Genomic DNA, 14,946 nt, shown 5'->3' on the forward strand with positions numbered 1-14,946 from the left:
AGGGTGTAGTTCACCCTAGACGCTGGTCTTTGGTCAGTTTTGCAATGATAGGATTGGTGAAGGATAAGCTGATCCTAGATCTGTACTGAGAAGAAACTCCACCACGGTGCTCTACTAGTCTGGCCAGTATTAGTACACCAAGCTCCAAGTCCTCCTGACTTCAGTCTGGAAAGGCTATTTGATGTTGACGATGCGTCGTATTGAAGAGGCTGTACTTTTTTACTGACGGGTCTTTCTCACGTTCACATGGAACAACCACTTCTAATACAACTGTTGGGTTTTCAAATCCAAACAAAGTGAGGTCTCAGACTCTCAACCCCTCAGGAAAGAAAAAAACATTTCAGAGAACCAATCAAACCTCAGCCCATTTCTGCACTAATACTGCATTTACAACGGAATCCTGTCCAGACCAGTGTGTCACAGCTCTCCCTTGCTGTGAGCTCTACCCCCCCCCCCCCCATTCCCTTCCTTCTTCCACTGACCTGTGGTTGCGGTTCTTGATGTTGAAGAAGAGGAAGGCCCCTGCCATGAGCATGCCCAGGATGGTGATAACAGACAAGATGCTGTAGAGGGGTACGTTGATGTTGCGACGCTGCAGACGCACAAACGTACGGTCCTTAGGAGGCTCCACCCCTGGAATTAAGAGGAGGAAGAAAATAAGAAAAATAACTTTTACAGGGGAAGGATAGACAACCAAAATGAGCCCTCACCAGTAACCTATTTAACATTGAAAAACAATGTTGATTCAACCAGTTTTTGCCCAGTGGATCTGCTATGATGCCAAAAAATATGTGAATGTCTTCCTCTTCATTCCAGGAGTGGAGCCTCTAAATTAAGTTACTTTCCTTTTTGTTTCCACATCATTTCAACAAAATAATGATATGTGATGACGTTGAATCAATGTGGAAAACTGTCGGACTTGCAAAAAGTCATCAATGTAACATATTTTTGTTTTGTTTTCACCCAACCTGAAATTACGTTTAATTCACAATAGCTGACAACTCAACCAAGTGTAAATCAAAACTAGACGTTAAACTGACGTCTGTGCTCAGTGGTGATGTTCTTAGCCTGAGAAATGTATTATAATCCACATAGAATGATTTAGATTTTATGTTTGTCCACTTGCCCAGTGACTTTGATTCTATGTAAAGTACTGGACACTTCTACAGGAGAAGGATTGATCCAAAAATGTAAATGTACCTCCACACAAGATTAGTCGTTGTGGTCAGCTGTTTCTTATGCTTATGCTTTCCTCTATCCGCCCTCCCCGTGCCAATCAATTTCTCAACTTACTGAGCTCTACTTATGACGGTTTTAGACATAGAAACAATTGTTTTAGCTGAAACTGTCCCAGATTGTGTGTATATGGGACAAAAGGGAGGAAGGAATTGGGGGTCATTGTGGTAATCGCCAGGAATCAAACAAAAGACAAAGAATGTCAACACACGCAAACGTGGATACATAAAACGTCTGGTAATGATTAAACATAGAATGATTGGTTGAGAGGAGCATTCTGGATGCCATGGGTCCCACGGAGGAGCTGTATTGTGTGTGTGTGTGCGTGTGCATGCGCGCGTGTGTGTGTGTGTGTGTGTGTGTGTGTGTGTGTGTGTGTGTGTGTGTGAGACGTGTGTAGTGAACACACACACACACGGTCTGATCTACCTACCTTGGAACCTCATGGTGTTGTTAATAAGGTCCAGGACATCAGCAATAGCGTTGTACTCTCCGACCTTCACCTCCTGACCCTCTGTTAGGAACACAAACAGACAGACATTAGTTAGGACAGCATGGACACCTCAGACAACTTCTTACTCTCAGTCCACTTCACAGCTCTCGCAGAGCATAACATTGACCAAAATAACTATCTTTCAATTAGACAAGACTGCACTTAATCCAATTCTAGAAATACTGCAGTGTGGCGTCTTATTTATGCCATGTGTGTTTTAGCTAAGTGTGGAAATCAAGCTAATTTAAAGTACAGGCACTGGGTGAATGTTTTTGATACATTTTGGTTACAATGGCCAGCAACAGTACCATACTGGGGTGTATTCATTAGTGCACAACGTAGAAAACTGTTTTGCAATTTAACATGTTTTGCAACGGAAATTAGCATTTGTTATTGGACAAGTTCAGGTTAGTCCCTCTCTATTTCAGCCCATTTGCTTCCGTTTGTTTCCTAGTGAATAAACAAATTACCGGAGAGCTAGGTCTCCAGTGAAGAAGCCAATCATAAAAATAAAAGCAACAATAAATAAAACCAATTGCACGCTGGCATTTGTAACACAATATCCATTTACATTTTCACAGGTACAGTAAAATGAGTTTAAATTGTGATATATCCCGAGCCATAACACAAACCTCTCTCTCCTGAGTGATATTTAAACCAGCCATTTCCTTCAAGAGCCGTCTTAAAGACTGATATTGGTCCCACGTGTAATATCGGTTTTCCATTGACCCTGGCACAAACACCAGCTCCATCACTCTTTCTCATAAAACAGGGGTAAACTTACACACAACACACTGGGGAGGAGGGAAGAGGAGACCATTCTCTGTTTGTCTCTCTCTGTTTTCTCTCTCTAAGTAAGCATTTCACTGTTGTATTCGGCGCATGTGATAAATACAATTTGATTTGATTTATATCAATTAATATGCATAAAAGCGTTATGTGACTACTATGGTCCTGAGCTGCTATGTTAGGGCAAACCCTTCACCCAACTTCTGAAATTACATTTCACGCCTGTTTGTTCAATTAACTCCTTCATTCCTGTAAATCAGATTCAGATGTATACAACTAGCCTGAACCCTGGATCTATTTGGCGTGACGACCATAAGAGCTGGCAAGACAGCATAAACAGATCAAGGATCAGTGCATTTCTGTAAATCACATTCAGATTTATGACCCAAGTGCCTAATAAGGTTCTAGACACAGTCTCTATGGCATCATGGTATAACAGCCTAGTCTATATGACATCATGGTAAAACAGGCTAGTCTATATGACATCATGGTATTATAGGCTAGTCTATATGACATCATGGTATAATAGGCTAGTCTATATGACATCATGGTATAATAGGCTAGTCTATATGACATAATGGTATAACAGACTCGTCTATATGACATCATGGTATAATAGGCTAGTCTATATGACATCATGGTACAATAGGCTAGTCTATATGACATCATGGTATAATAGGCTAGTCTATATGACATCATGGTACAATAGGCTAGTCTATATGACATTATGGTATAACAATGGGTTGAATACCACATCATGCAGATAGCTAGCTCATATGACATCATGGTATAACAGGCTAGTTATATGGCTATAGAATTGGATTCATTGAACAATGAATGAACCTTAACTGAAAGCATAGGGGGAACCACCTGAATCACACCTGGCTACTAAACTATAGGAAATGACTCAAATATGAATGTATTTTGCTTGGGTTTCGTACACTAGTTAATGTTTTTTTTAAAAATGCTACTATATAATAGCACTGGGCACATTATTTTGCTTTGTCAAAGGTCACAGTTATTTCCTCACTATATATACTGTAGTACCCAAGGCAGCGTCCCAGGTGACTTTGTGTAATGTGATCTGTAGGCAGATGGGCTGAGAGGGTGTCGGGTAAAGTTGCCCCCTAGACGTTGATCTTGGGTCAGGTTTGCATTTTCCACAACTAATGGTTCAAGTTAGGATTGGGGAGGGGAAGCCGATCCTAAATCTCTATCTTCACCACAGAGTGGGGCTGAGGGTGAAAGACAGACTCTGACAATCGGAACCTCCAGAAGGGGAATGAATGAACCCACAGTGAGCTGCTTCCACACTGCGTGAGGACAGACGACTGGGCTGAGGAGAGGATCATATCCTGGTTAAATATTGAGCCCAGGCAATCCCTCCTCTATCTCGATCTCATGTGTCAAACAGTCGTTACCCTGATAGGGAGGGAGGGAGGGAGGGAGGGAGGGAGGGAGGGAGGGAGGGAGGGAGGGAGGGAGGGGGAATAAGGGCATGATATGAATGGAGGGAGAGAGAGGAAAAGAGGAGGATGTGGACAAGGGAGGATGAGAGAGAGAGAGAGAGAGAGAGAGAGAGAGAGAGAGAGAGAGAGAGAGAGAGGTAACAGGAGACAAATAGGTGTCAAGGGGGAGGGAGAGTGGCAGGAGGGGGGAGTGATATGCCTAAGGCTAAGTGCTCATGATAACATTTCTCCCACAGCACTATTGAGCAAGCCCTCTCCAGTTCACTGATGATAACATTTCTCCCACAGCACTATTGAGCAAGCCCTCTCCAGTTCACTGATGATAACATTTCTCCCACAGCACTATTGAGCAAGCCCTCTCCAGTTCACTGATGATAACATTTCTTTGCTTATCCATGATATGACTGCCAGTTGCATTCCAATTGAAAAGCTCTCACTCCCACGAGCAAACAGGACTGTCCGCCCTGTGGGTTTCCAACACACACACACACACACACACACACACACATGTTACACACCATTTAAGCTACCACGAGGAGAACCTCTGCAGTGGGGTAGATAAGATTGGGGGAGAGTGGATTAATAAAAACATGTTGGTGCTGAGGGAGGGTAGGGCCAGGGGAGCAGGGGAGAATCCCCCAAATACAGATCACATTTCTGGGTAGAAAATCCCACCCGGCGTCCCCCTGGTTCACCTGCAGTCAACAAACACTCGCTAGATTACTAGGACATCATCATCAGCCAGACAGCAACCGCAGCACCCACTCATAATAGTAGAGCAATTCAACAGAACATCACAACAATGCAACAATCTTACAGCATGTGCTTACCTTGAAACTGTGTGAATTTGATCGTGCCCATCCGTTCTCCGTTCCTGAACATGACTTGGCCCTGGATAGAAAAATAATTCAAAACACTTTTAGAACATTTGGAAATTAAAACCTCTGAGGTCTCGATGCAGAATACAATGCAATTCTTACATTGTCCATATCAGCTACCAAGTTGAAACCGAACATTGTTGGTCCTTATTTAACCAGCAAAACCATCTGAATAGTTCACCCTCTTCAGGGTACATCAAGTCCCTTGATTAAATTGACAATGATGAGTAACAGCAGATGCAGAGGAAGCAGTAGAGACAGACGATGAAAAGAAGCTTGATTTAATTAGAATTTAGATGCACTGTTTTCTTGACATGCCACTAAGTCTTGGCACATTAACAGATTTGTGTGGACAAAGAGGGGGTCTGGCACTGGGCTTCTTATTGGATTAGAAGTCTGCAAAAAATATATTTTTTAATATGAGGTAAACAACATGATTGGTCAGCAGATTCATTTCCTGATATCCTTATAATCAAAGGAGTGTCAGATTCCTGTCTGATTCCGTAAGGCCCTATCACACATCTTCTTTAGAGGGGCTTTTAGAAAAACATTTTGTAAGTGGAAATCTCACCATTGGATACTGAACAGACATCAATAGTCGGTACTACTACCATTAAAACCTCGACATGTCTTTGATGTCAACCCTGATGAAAGCAACTGGATACTAATGACACTCCACCTAGATCATCACTGATATTCCAAAAAACAACAATCAAGGCCAAATAAAATCATCAATTATATTCAGATATTTTCTGGGGGAAAAGGTCTGTCAACTAACACATTGCCTTTCCTCCCTTATCCCTCCTTATCCATCAAAACTGACCAATTAATTCGTCCAGCCATCTGCCCATAGAACTCCTTAATTAAACATTTAGCTGGATCTGGGATTATTGGCGGCTACGAAAAAAAAACAGGTGAACGAGAGAGAGAGAGAGAGAGAGAGAGAGAGAGAGAGAGAGAGAGAGAGAGAGAGAGAGAGAGTTAACATGGAGCTGATTAAAGCAGCACTGGCAGAGAGATGGGAAGGGAGGAAGGCGACAGACTGAAGGACTAATTTTGTCTCAAAAACACGCAGAGGCTTTGAAGTCAGTCGCTGGGCGGGTTTCCACCCTCTGATTGGTTCCCTGTCTTTGTACGGCATATGTGATTGTGGCTGTCTGTGTGAGCGAGGAAGAGAGCTAGCTAAAGTGACTGCCTTCACAGACCAGGATAACTGTGGTTGGATGGTGTTGTCTGTTATTGTATGGAATTTAAAGGCCCAGTGCAGTCATACTTCTATTTTGCCTGTATTTTATATCTTATTGGAAACAGCTGATGAAACCAACACTGTAAAAGTGTTAACACTGTAAAAGTGTGAAAACATTTGATCAGTGTTATTTCCTGATAGTTGCTGGTTGAAAACATAATCTACACAGGACCTTCTAATCAGCAGGTTTGCATGGGGGGAGGAGTTTCGGCTTTCCATGGTGACATCATCATGCGGTAAATTGGTTATTAAACCAATACGAAAGAGAGTTCCAAACCTCTTTGCCAATAACAGCTACTTTTCAGTTTTCCCATCCCTACTCAGACAATCCTAGCAAAATTCTTGCTTGAGAAATAGTGTTCTACTAAAAAGCCATTTTTGCCGATTTGACTGGAAATCTATTACAGTGAGGTACTTAATTGTTACCCATAAATGATTTGATATTAATATAAAAATGGCGGCATTGGACCTTTAAGATGTGACTGAAAGTGTAATCTCAGAGAGTGTGCTACCTACGTGTAACTGTCAAAATAAAGAAAACGTGTCCTAAATGAGGGATACACAGTATCTTGAAGGCAGGTGCTTCCTGAGTTTATTAAGCAATAAACATCCCATCATGCTTAGGGTCATGTATAATTATGCCCTGGTTAAGTACGTGTGTGTGTGGGAGTGAAGTGCACTTGAAAGTAGTGTTTACTATAGAAATATGAGTAAACTATGTGCAGAGCCTGTGGTCTAGTGATAACGCACCCAACTCCTCCACAGACCGGGGTACAAAAAAATATCCACAAAAATATATAGAAAACAAATATATATGTCAGTATGCACAATCAATACTGGGTGTTTTATTTCTAAAATATAAATATTATATTTCTATTTCACTAATTGCAGATAAATAAAATAATATTAATAGTTGTCATTATTTCTGTTCAAATGTCCCTCCCACATTCTCCTGGAGCTCTGGTTGAGCTGGGGGAGGGAGCGAGTTGACCCAGACTAACAGCTCTCTCTGGGACTCAGACACCCAGCCTGTCCTTGTTGATGAGGGTGGTATCCCTGCGTTTGTGGAGGTGAGATGGCGGTATCACTCTGCTACTTTGTTTCTGGAGGTGAGGAAAGGTATTAACTGAAGAAGGAACATCTTTTCCCAGACAGAGGTTCTGGTTGTGGGCTGCAGGTGTGAAAGGAGGGGGTTCCCAGGAGGTCTGGTGGGGGAGCACAACAGCCAGAGGTGATGAAATTAGGTTGCATACACACACACGTGCATACACACACATCTCTCTGTGTCCGGCTGTAAGGACTCACTGCCCTCAGGCTGTGACACCAGCCATAGGCAGGAGACACTGAGACCAATACACTGGTACAGTAGTGGCAGAACAGGCCACTGGAGTCTCAATCCCTCTAGATTTATTTGCTAAAGGTATAGCTCTTCATCACATAATCACAGCATATTGTACTGAGAACTGTGCTGTGCTGTGCTGTGCTGTGTTGAGACAATGACTTATCAATGACCCAAGCACAGCTCATTTCATCCCTACCATCGTGTCGTTGAGTTGTCATAATGCTTCAACAAATGCACATTATACCAGGGGCGCTGGCAGACACAATGTTAGTAACCTCATTTATGTCCCTCTAACTGCCCTGAATGCCTCTATTGATCCTACAGCTATTGTACGCAGTAATCATATGCATATGAACCAGTGTAACACTGTTAGCACTGAGGTGGTGTGCCCTACTAGGAAGTCCACTGTGTACAACTCATCCTGCACTAATAAAAATAACCAGAGCATGTTTACCTCTGTTAAGCTTCCCAGTAAAGCAAGAAAACAACCAAGCATTCCAGAAAAGTGTTAAAAATAGCCCATATTAACATGTGTGGCTTAAGAAACAAGGTTCATAAAATCATAAATTGGCTAGTAACAGGTGACACTCGTATTCTGACAATCTCTGAAACCCACTTAGATAATACCTTTGATGATACAGCGGTAGCAATACACGGTTATAAGATTTATAGAAAAATCTGAAATGCCAAAGGTGGAGGTTTAGCCCATTGGCTCAGAACAGGGCAGCATGGCAGGCTCAGAACAGGGCAGCATGGCAGGCTCAGAACAGGGCAGCATGGCTGGCTCAGAACAGGGCAGCATGGCTGGCTCAGAACAGGGCAGCATGGCAGGCCCTTGGATGTACACAGAGAGCTAACATTAATAATATGCATGTCATTCTCTCCTGGCTCAAAGTGGAGGAGAGATTGACTTAATCACTACTTGTATTTGTGAGAGTTATTGACATGTTGAATGCATCGGACACCCATGCATACCCCTCAAGACATGCCACAAGAGGTCTCTTCACAGTCCCCAAGTCCAGAACAGACTATGGGAGGCGCACAGTACTACATAGAGCCATGACTACATGGAACTCTATTCCACATCAAGTAACTCATGCCAGCAGTAAAATTAGATTTAAAAAACAGATACAAATACACGTTATGGAACACATGCATACACACACACGATAACATAAACACTATACACACATGGATTTTGTGTTCTAGATATGTGGTAGTAGAGTAGAGGCCTGAGGGCACACACTTAATGTTGTGAAATCTGATATGAATGTACTGTAATGTTTTTAAAATGACCCCCTAATGGGGATCCATAATAAATACAAATAGAAAAAGTAATGCACTACACAGGCCAAAGGGTACTACTTGAGATCAGAACCCCTGTCTCCTCGGTTTCCTCTTCCCTCCAGGCAATAGATGAAGAGGAGGAATTCCACTGTACATGTTCATCTGTGCTGCTAACAGCCCCGGCCAAGCCCTGGAGGCTTCTCTGAGCTAATGTTTGACTTCCTCTATTGCGCTGCCACTAGACTAGATCAATAGCAGGCCGCACCCAGAGAACACATCAGACTGCCATGTGGATGGCTGTGTTCTAACCTGACACAAACACACACACACAATCAGTGTTTACACACACACACACACACACTCGCGCGCACGCACACGAAACACATACACACACAATCAGTGTGCACACACACAGGCATACACGCATACGCACACACACACAGACACACAAACACACACACAAGCCCCACTATGTTCACTATGTAGGGATTAGAAGGGAAGGGAGAGGGTGAACATACAGAAAGGAGTTTGGTTTTAGTGGTGAAACTGACTTGCCAAACTAGTACCACTTGTTGTGGTTCACGCTGGGGAAGTTATGGCAGTGAGACGGTGGCTCTCCATGTGGGTGTAGGACATGGGTGATGTGTGTGTGGGTGGTAACACAGAGCCACGATGGGGTATTGGGTATAGTGTGTGTGTTCATCATGATTCCCTGTAATGGAAATACACACCTATATGCTGACGCTTCATAAAGGCACATAAACAAACCAATGGTATTTTCTGATCTGATATGGCACTTAAATACACACAAATAACAAGCTTTTTTATAACCTCGTTCCATGTACTGTAATCCCTGTACAGTTATCAGAAGGACCAACAATCATAGTGGTGGGAAAATGAGTAATACATTACTCCAGAGTATTAGCCTCTTATAGACCTGGAGCAACTGTGGTATATTATATTTTTGAAATACCACTTCAGGTATTTTTGTTAAACTGTTTTTTTTTTGAACAAGGTAAGTTGACTTGAGACCACGTTCTCATTTACAGCAACAACCTGGGGAATAGTTACAGGGGGATGACTAGGTGGCAGTGATGGTTTGAGGGCCAGATTGGGAATTTAGCCAGGACATTGGAGTTAACATCCCTGCTCTTACAATAAGTGCTATGGGCTCTTTTGGAACCTCAGAGAGTCAGGACACCCGTTTAACGTACCATCTGAAAGACGGCACCCTATACAGGGCAGTGTCCCCAATCACTGCCCCAGGGCATTGGGATATTTTTCTAGACCAGAGGAAAGAGTATCTCCTACTGGCCCTTCAACACTACTTCCAACATCATCTGGTCTCCCATCCAGGGACCAACCAGGACCAACCCGGCTTAGCTTCTGAGGAAAGCCAGCAGTGGGATGCAGAGTGGTATGCGGCTGACATCACATTATGCAATACAGTGAATATGCAATGCAGCAATACAGTGCGCCTTCTGTGCTGCTTTCTGAATAGATGGTAATAGTGGTGCTGTATGTTATCCCCTGGAGACAAGCACGCACACAAACAGAGACACGCAGCTCAGGCAGCCACCCTGGCAGAAGGGCCCCCAGGGAGAAGAGGCTATCTGGCCTATCCATGTCATCCTCCCTGCCTCTGTTCTCCAGCAGCCTCCAGGGACTGGCCCACTGGCAGCCCACTTCACCCCAGAGAGGCAGAGGGAACTGGGGGAGAGAGAGGTCACAGTGGGGTGGGGGTTATGGAGAGGCTCAGGAGGACTATGGTGTACTGTAATGCCCCAAGGGAGGTCAACCTTTTCTCCTCTCTCAATACTGGTTATGACACAATCTCTCTCTCTTTTCCGCTCTACCTCTTCACCCAGCTCTCCTTCACTATTCCTCTTTCTCCCTCTATTTCTCATTCACTATTCCTCTTTCTCCCTCTATTTCTCCTTAACTATTCCTCTTTCTCCCTCTATTTCTCCTTCACTATTCCTCTTTCTCCCTCTATTTCTCCTTCACTATTCCTCTTTCTCCCTCTATTTCTCCTTCACTATTCCTCTTTCTTCCTCTATTTCTCCTTCACTATTCCTCTTTCTCCCTCTGTTTCTCCTTCGCTTTCCTCCTCTTTCTCCATCTATTTCCTCCTCTTTCTCCCTCTATTACCTCCTCTTTCTCCCTCTATTTCTCCTTCACTATTCCTCTTTCTCCCTCTATTTCTCCTTCACTATTCCTCTTTCTCCCTCTGTTTCTCCTTCGCTTTCCTCCTCTTTCTCCCTCTATTTCCTCCTCTTTCTCCCTCTATTACCTCTTTCTCCCTCTATTTCCTCCTCTTTCTCCCTCTATTTCCTCCTCTTTCTCCCTCTATTTCCTCCTCTTTCTCCCTCTATTTCTCCTTCACTATTCCTCTTTCTCCCTCTATTTCTCCTTCACTATTCCTCTTTCTCCCTCTATTTCTCCTTCACTATTCCTCTTTCTCCCTCTATTTCTCCTTCACTATTCCTCTTTCTCCCTCTATTTCTCCTTCACTATTCCTCTTTCTCCCTCTATTTCTCCTTCACTATTCCTCTTTCTTCCTCTATTTCTCCTTCACTATTCCTCTTTCTCCCTCTGTTTCTCCTTCGCTTTCCTCCTCTTTCTCCATCTATTTCCTCCTCTTTCTCCCTCTATTACCTCCTCTTTCTCCCTCTATTACCTCTTTCTCCCTCTATTTCCTCCTCTTTCTCCCTCTATTTCCTCCTCTTTCTCCCTCTATTTCCTCCTCTTTCTCCCTCTATTTCCTCCTCTTTCTCCCTCTATTTCTCCTTCACTATTCCTCTTTCTCCCTTTATTTCTCCTTCACTATTCCTCTTTCTCCCTCTATTTCTCCTTTACTATTCCTCTTTCTCCCTCTGTTTATCCTTCGCTTTCCTCCTCTTTCTCCTCTTTCTCCCTCTATTACCTCTTTCTCTCTCTATTTCCTCCTCTGTCTCCCTCTTTTTCCTCCTCTTTCTCCCTCTATTTCCTCCTTTTTCTCCCTCTATTACCTCTTTCTCCCTCTATTTCCTCCTCTTTCTCCCTCTATTTCCTCCTCTTTCTCCCTCTATTTCCTCCTTTTTCTCCCTCTATTACCTCTTTCTCCCTCTATTTCCTCCTCTTTCTCCCTCTATTTCCTCCTCTTTCTCCCTCTATTTCCTCCTTTTTCTCCCTCTATTACCTCTTTCTCTCTCTATTTCCTCCTCTTTCTCCCTCTATTTCCTCCTCTTTCTCCCTCTATTTCCTCCTCTTTCTCCCTCTATTTCCTCCTCTTTCTCCCTCTATTTCCTCCTCTTTCTCCCTCTTTATTTTTTCCTCTCTGATTTTTCCTTTTTCTATTCCTCTATCTACCCATCCCTCTCAGCCTGTGGCCGTATCCTGCACACGCACACGCGTGGACACACACACACACACAAACACACACACACACGTCTTCTCTAACACAATTTGGTACCTGAATCGTTTTTAAGTTTGAAAAAAAGTGTTTATTAAATGTTTAGAGGGGGTTGTTATAGTAGTGGTGGATTGTGCTACTAGCTCTCACAGTCACCATTCGGATTGAATGCCTAACCTTACGAATTTGGAGTTAAACTTAAACCCTTCTTAACCTTAAACCCTTCTTAACCTTAAACCCTTCTAAATTGACATTTTGGAACAAATTTGAATTTTGATGTTTGAGAAACATGGCTACACGTCTAATTCTGACAGGTTACGGTTTGGGATAGGCTTAAAACAAAAATAAAATAAAAAAACTTTCTATCGCTGGATTTGAACTTGCAACCTTTAGAATCAGAGGCAGATTCTTACGCCCATCTACCATCCCCATCCACAACACCAGACCTACTTGAAGGTAACAGCGCTCACTGTTGCCCCTAGTGGCCGGTTTCCACATCATCTCCCAACGTCCTCAGACATGGATGGATGTTTTTCACGCTCAACATTTTCCCTTGTGTATCAAGAATGGTTCACCCCCCAAAGGACATCCAGCCAACTTGACACAACTGTGAGAAGATTTGGAGTCAACATGGGCCAGCATCCCTGTGGAACACTTGACACCTTGTAGACATGCCCCGACAAATTGAGGCTGTTCTGAGGGCAAAGGGGGGGGTGCAACTCAATATTAGGAAGGTGTTCCTAATGTTTGGTATACTCAGTGTATTATATTTTTGTTATTCATTATAATATAAATAACAAATGTTCCCTAATGAATCACCATTACCCTTCCTTATGTCAAAGCAAGTCATGTCCCAGGCAGAATGGCCTATACAAACCAGGAGTCTATCTCCTGTTTCTGTAATGTGAGGCAGAATGGCCTATACAAACCAGGAGTCTATCTCCTGTTTCTGTAATGTGAGGCAGAATGGCCTATACAAACCAGGAGTCTATCTCCTGTTTCTGTAACATGAGGCAGAATGGCCTTTACAAACCAAGAGTCTATCTCCTGTTTCTGTAATGTGAGGCAGATGAATGTGACAGGGCATCTCCTGTTTCTGTAACGTGAGGCAGATTAATGATTAAATTCACCCTCTAGACAGGACACTAGTCTATCTCCTGTTTCTGTAACGTGAGGCAGATTAATGATTAAATTCACCCTCTAGACAGGACACTAGTCTATCTCCTGTTTCTGTAACGTGAGGCAGATTAATGTCCAAGTACACTCTTATATCAGGAAAAGTCCATTGACTCACCGTGACGCCATAGAAGTTGGTTTCGTTCATGACGTCCAGCACCAGCCTGCCCACCTCCCGGTCGTCCACGGTGAAGTTGTGGTACATGTCCTGCCTCTCCTTGTGCTGCAGTAAATCCATGACGCGGGTCAGGGTCTTCGCTATCACCCAGATCCCGTCGTAGGCGAAGCCGTGGTACTTCGAGGGCTCCACCCCCTTCTGCTGCAGCTCTTTACTGTACTCCCTCTCGTACTCTTTAGGTGTCTGGATGTAGAGAGAGAGAGGATAGTCATTTAATCAACATCCTACTTCTAAGGTGTCTGGATGTAGAGAGAGAGAGGATAGTCATTTAATCAACATCCTACTCCTTAGGTGTCTGGATGTAGAGAGAGAGAGGATAGTCATTTAATCAACATCCTACTTCTAAGGTGTCTGGATGTAGAGAGAGAGAGGATAGTCATTTAATCAACATCCTACTCCTTAGGTGTCTGGATGTAGAGAGAGAGAGGATAGTCATTTAATCAACATCCTACTTCTAAGGTGTCAATCTAGGGGGAAAGAGGGGATATTCAATTAATCAATATCCTACTTCTTAGTTGTCTGAATGTAGGGAAAGAGTTTAGATAGGGCTGTGTCCCTAATGGCACCCTATCCCCTACATAGTGCATTACTTTTGACCAGAGCACTATGGACCTGGTCAAAAGTAGCACACTATAAAAGGAAAGCAGGGTGCCATTTTGGACGCAGACGTAGACTAAAAAGCATGTTCAATGGAACGCTCACCCTTCCAGAGATGCCCTTGACCTGTTTGGCGCTGAGCGGTTCAAAGTCCACAGCAATGTATCCCTCCATAGCGGTCAGCAGCTTCCTGGTGGTGCAGTTGGTGGAGTTGGCTTGCTCCCACCAGTTCCCCTGATACCAGCCTGGTATGATCCACTGGTACTTACTACCATACATGTTCAGGTTGTACGCCTGGGGGAGGGATGTTCAGTTAGTACGCACACAGGCATGTTGACATAAACACACACCACACACAAGAACACACCTTCAATACCAGTCAATAATGTCAATATAAATGGGCTTTCAGCTTTTACTGAAGCTCATTATGGATATCACACCACACATCTGCAGCACCATGACAACTTGATGTGTGTGTGTGTGTGTGTGTGTGTGTGTGTGTGTGTGTGTGTGTGTGTGTGTGTGTGTGTGTGTGTGTGTGTGTGTGTGTGTGTGTGTGTGTGTGTGTGTGTGTGTGTAGAACAATACTCACACAGCAGAATACTTTGGAGGCCAGATTCTCATCAAACTGTCCGATAATAATCCTCACATCATTATCCTATAGAGATGACATAACAAACAGGAGATGTGTCAGTCTTATACTATAAGCGGCTAAAGAGATGAGTCAGTCTTTCACTACAACCAGCTAAAGAGATGTGTCAGTCTTCCTCCACAAGCAGCTAAAGAGATGAGTCAGTCTTGCACTACAACCAGCTAAAGAGATGTGTCAGTCTTCCTCTACAACCAGCTAAAGAGATGTGT

General features: G+C 43.4%; 1 protein-coding gene across 1 annotated transcript; it reads right to left on the minus strand.

The window, feature by feature from the left end:
* Window positions 1-482: 482 nt before the first annotated feature.
* LOC139400709 (gamma-aminobutyric acid type B receptor subunit 2-like) lies at window positions 483-14,743 on the minus strand (the record flags this gene model as incomplete). The annotated part of the gene is made up of 7 exons (XM_071145396.1): window positions 483-633; window positions 1,670-1,750; window positions 4,818-4,878; window positions 13,429-13,671; window positions 13,941-13,955; window positions 14,191-14,379; window positions 14,678-14,743. Coding segments are annotated over 7 exons (806 nt in total), but the record flags the coding sequence as incomplete, so codon positions are not given.
* Between the last annotated feature and the right edge of the window lie 203 nt (window positions 14,744-14,946).

This window comes from Oncorhynchus clarkii, unplaced genomic scaffold (assembly GCF_045791955.1).
Source record: "Oncorhynchus clarkii lewisi isolate Uvic-CL-2024 unplaced genomic scaffold, UVic_Ocla_1.0 unplaced_contig_8564_pilon_pilon, whole genome shotgun sequence".
Lineage (NCBI taxonomy): Eukaryota > Metazoa > Chordata > Actinopteri > Salmoniformes > Salmonidae > Oncorhynchus > Oncorhynchus clarkii.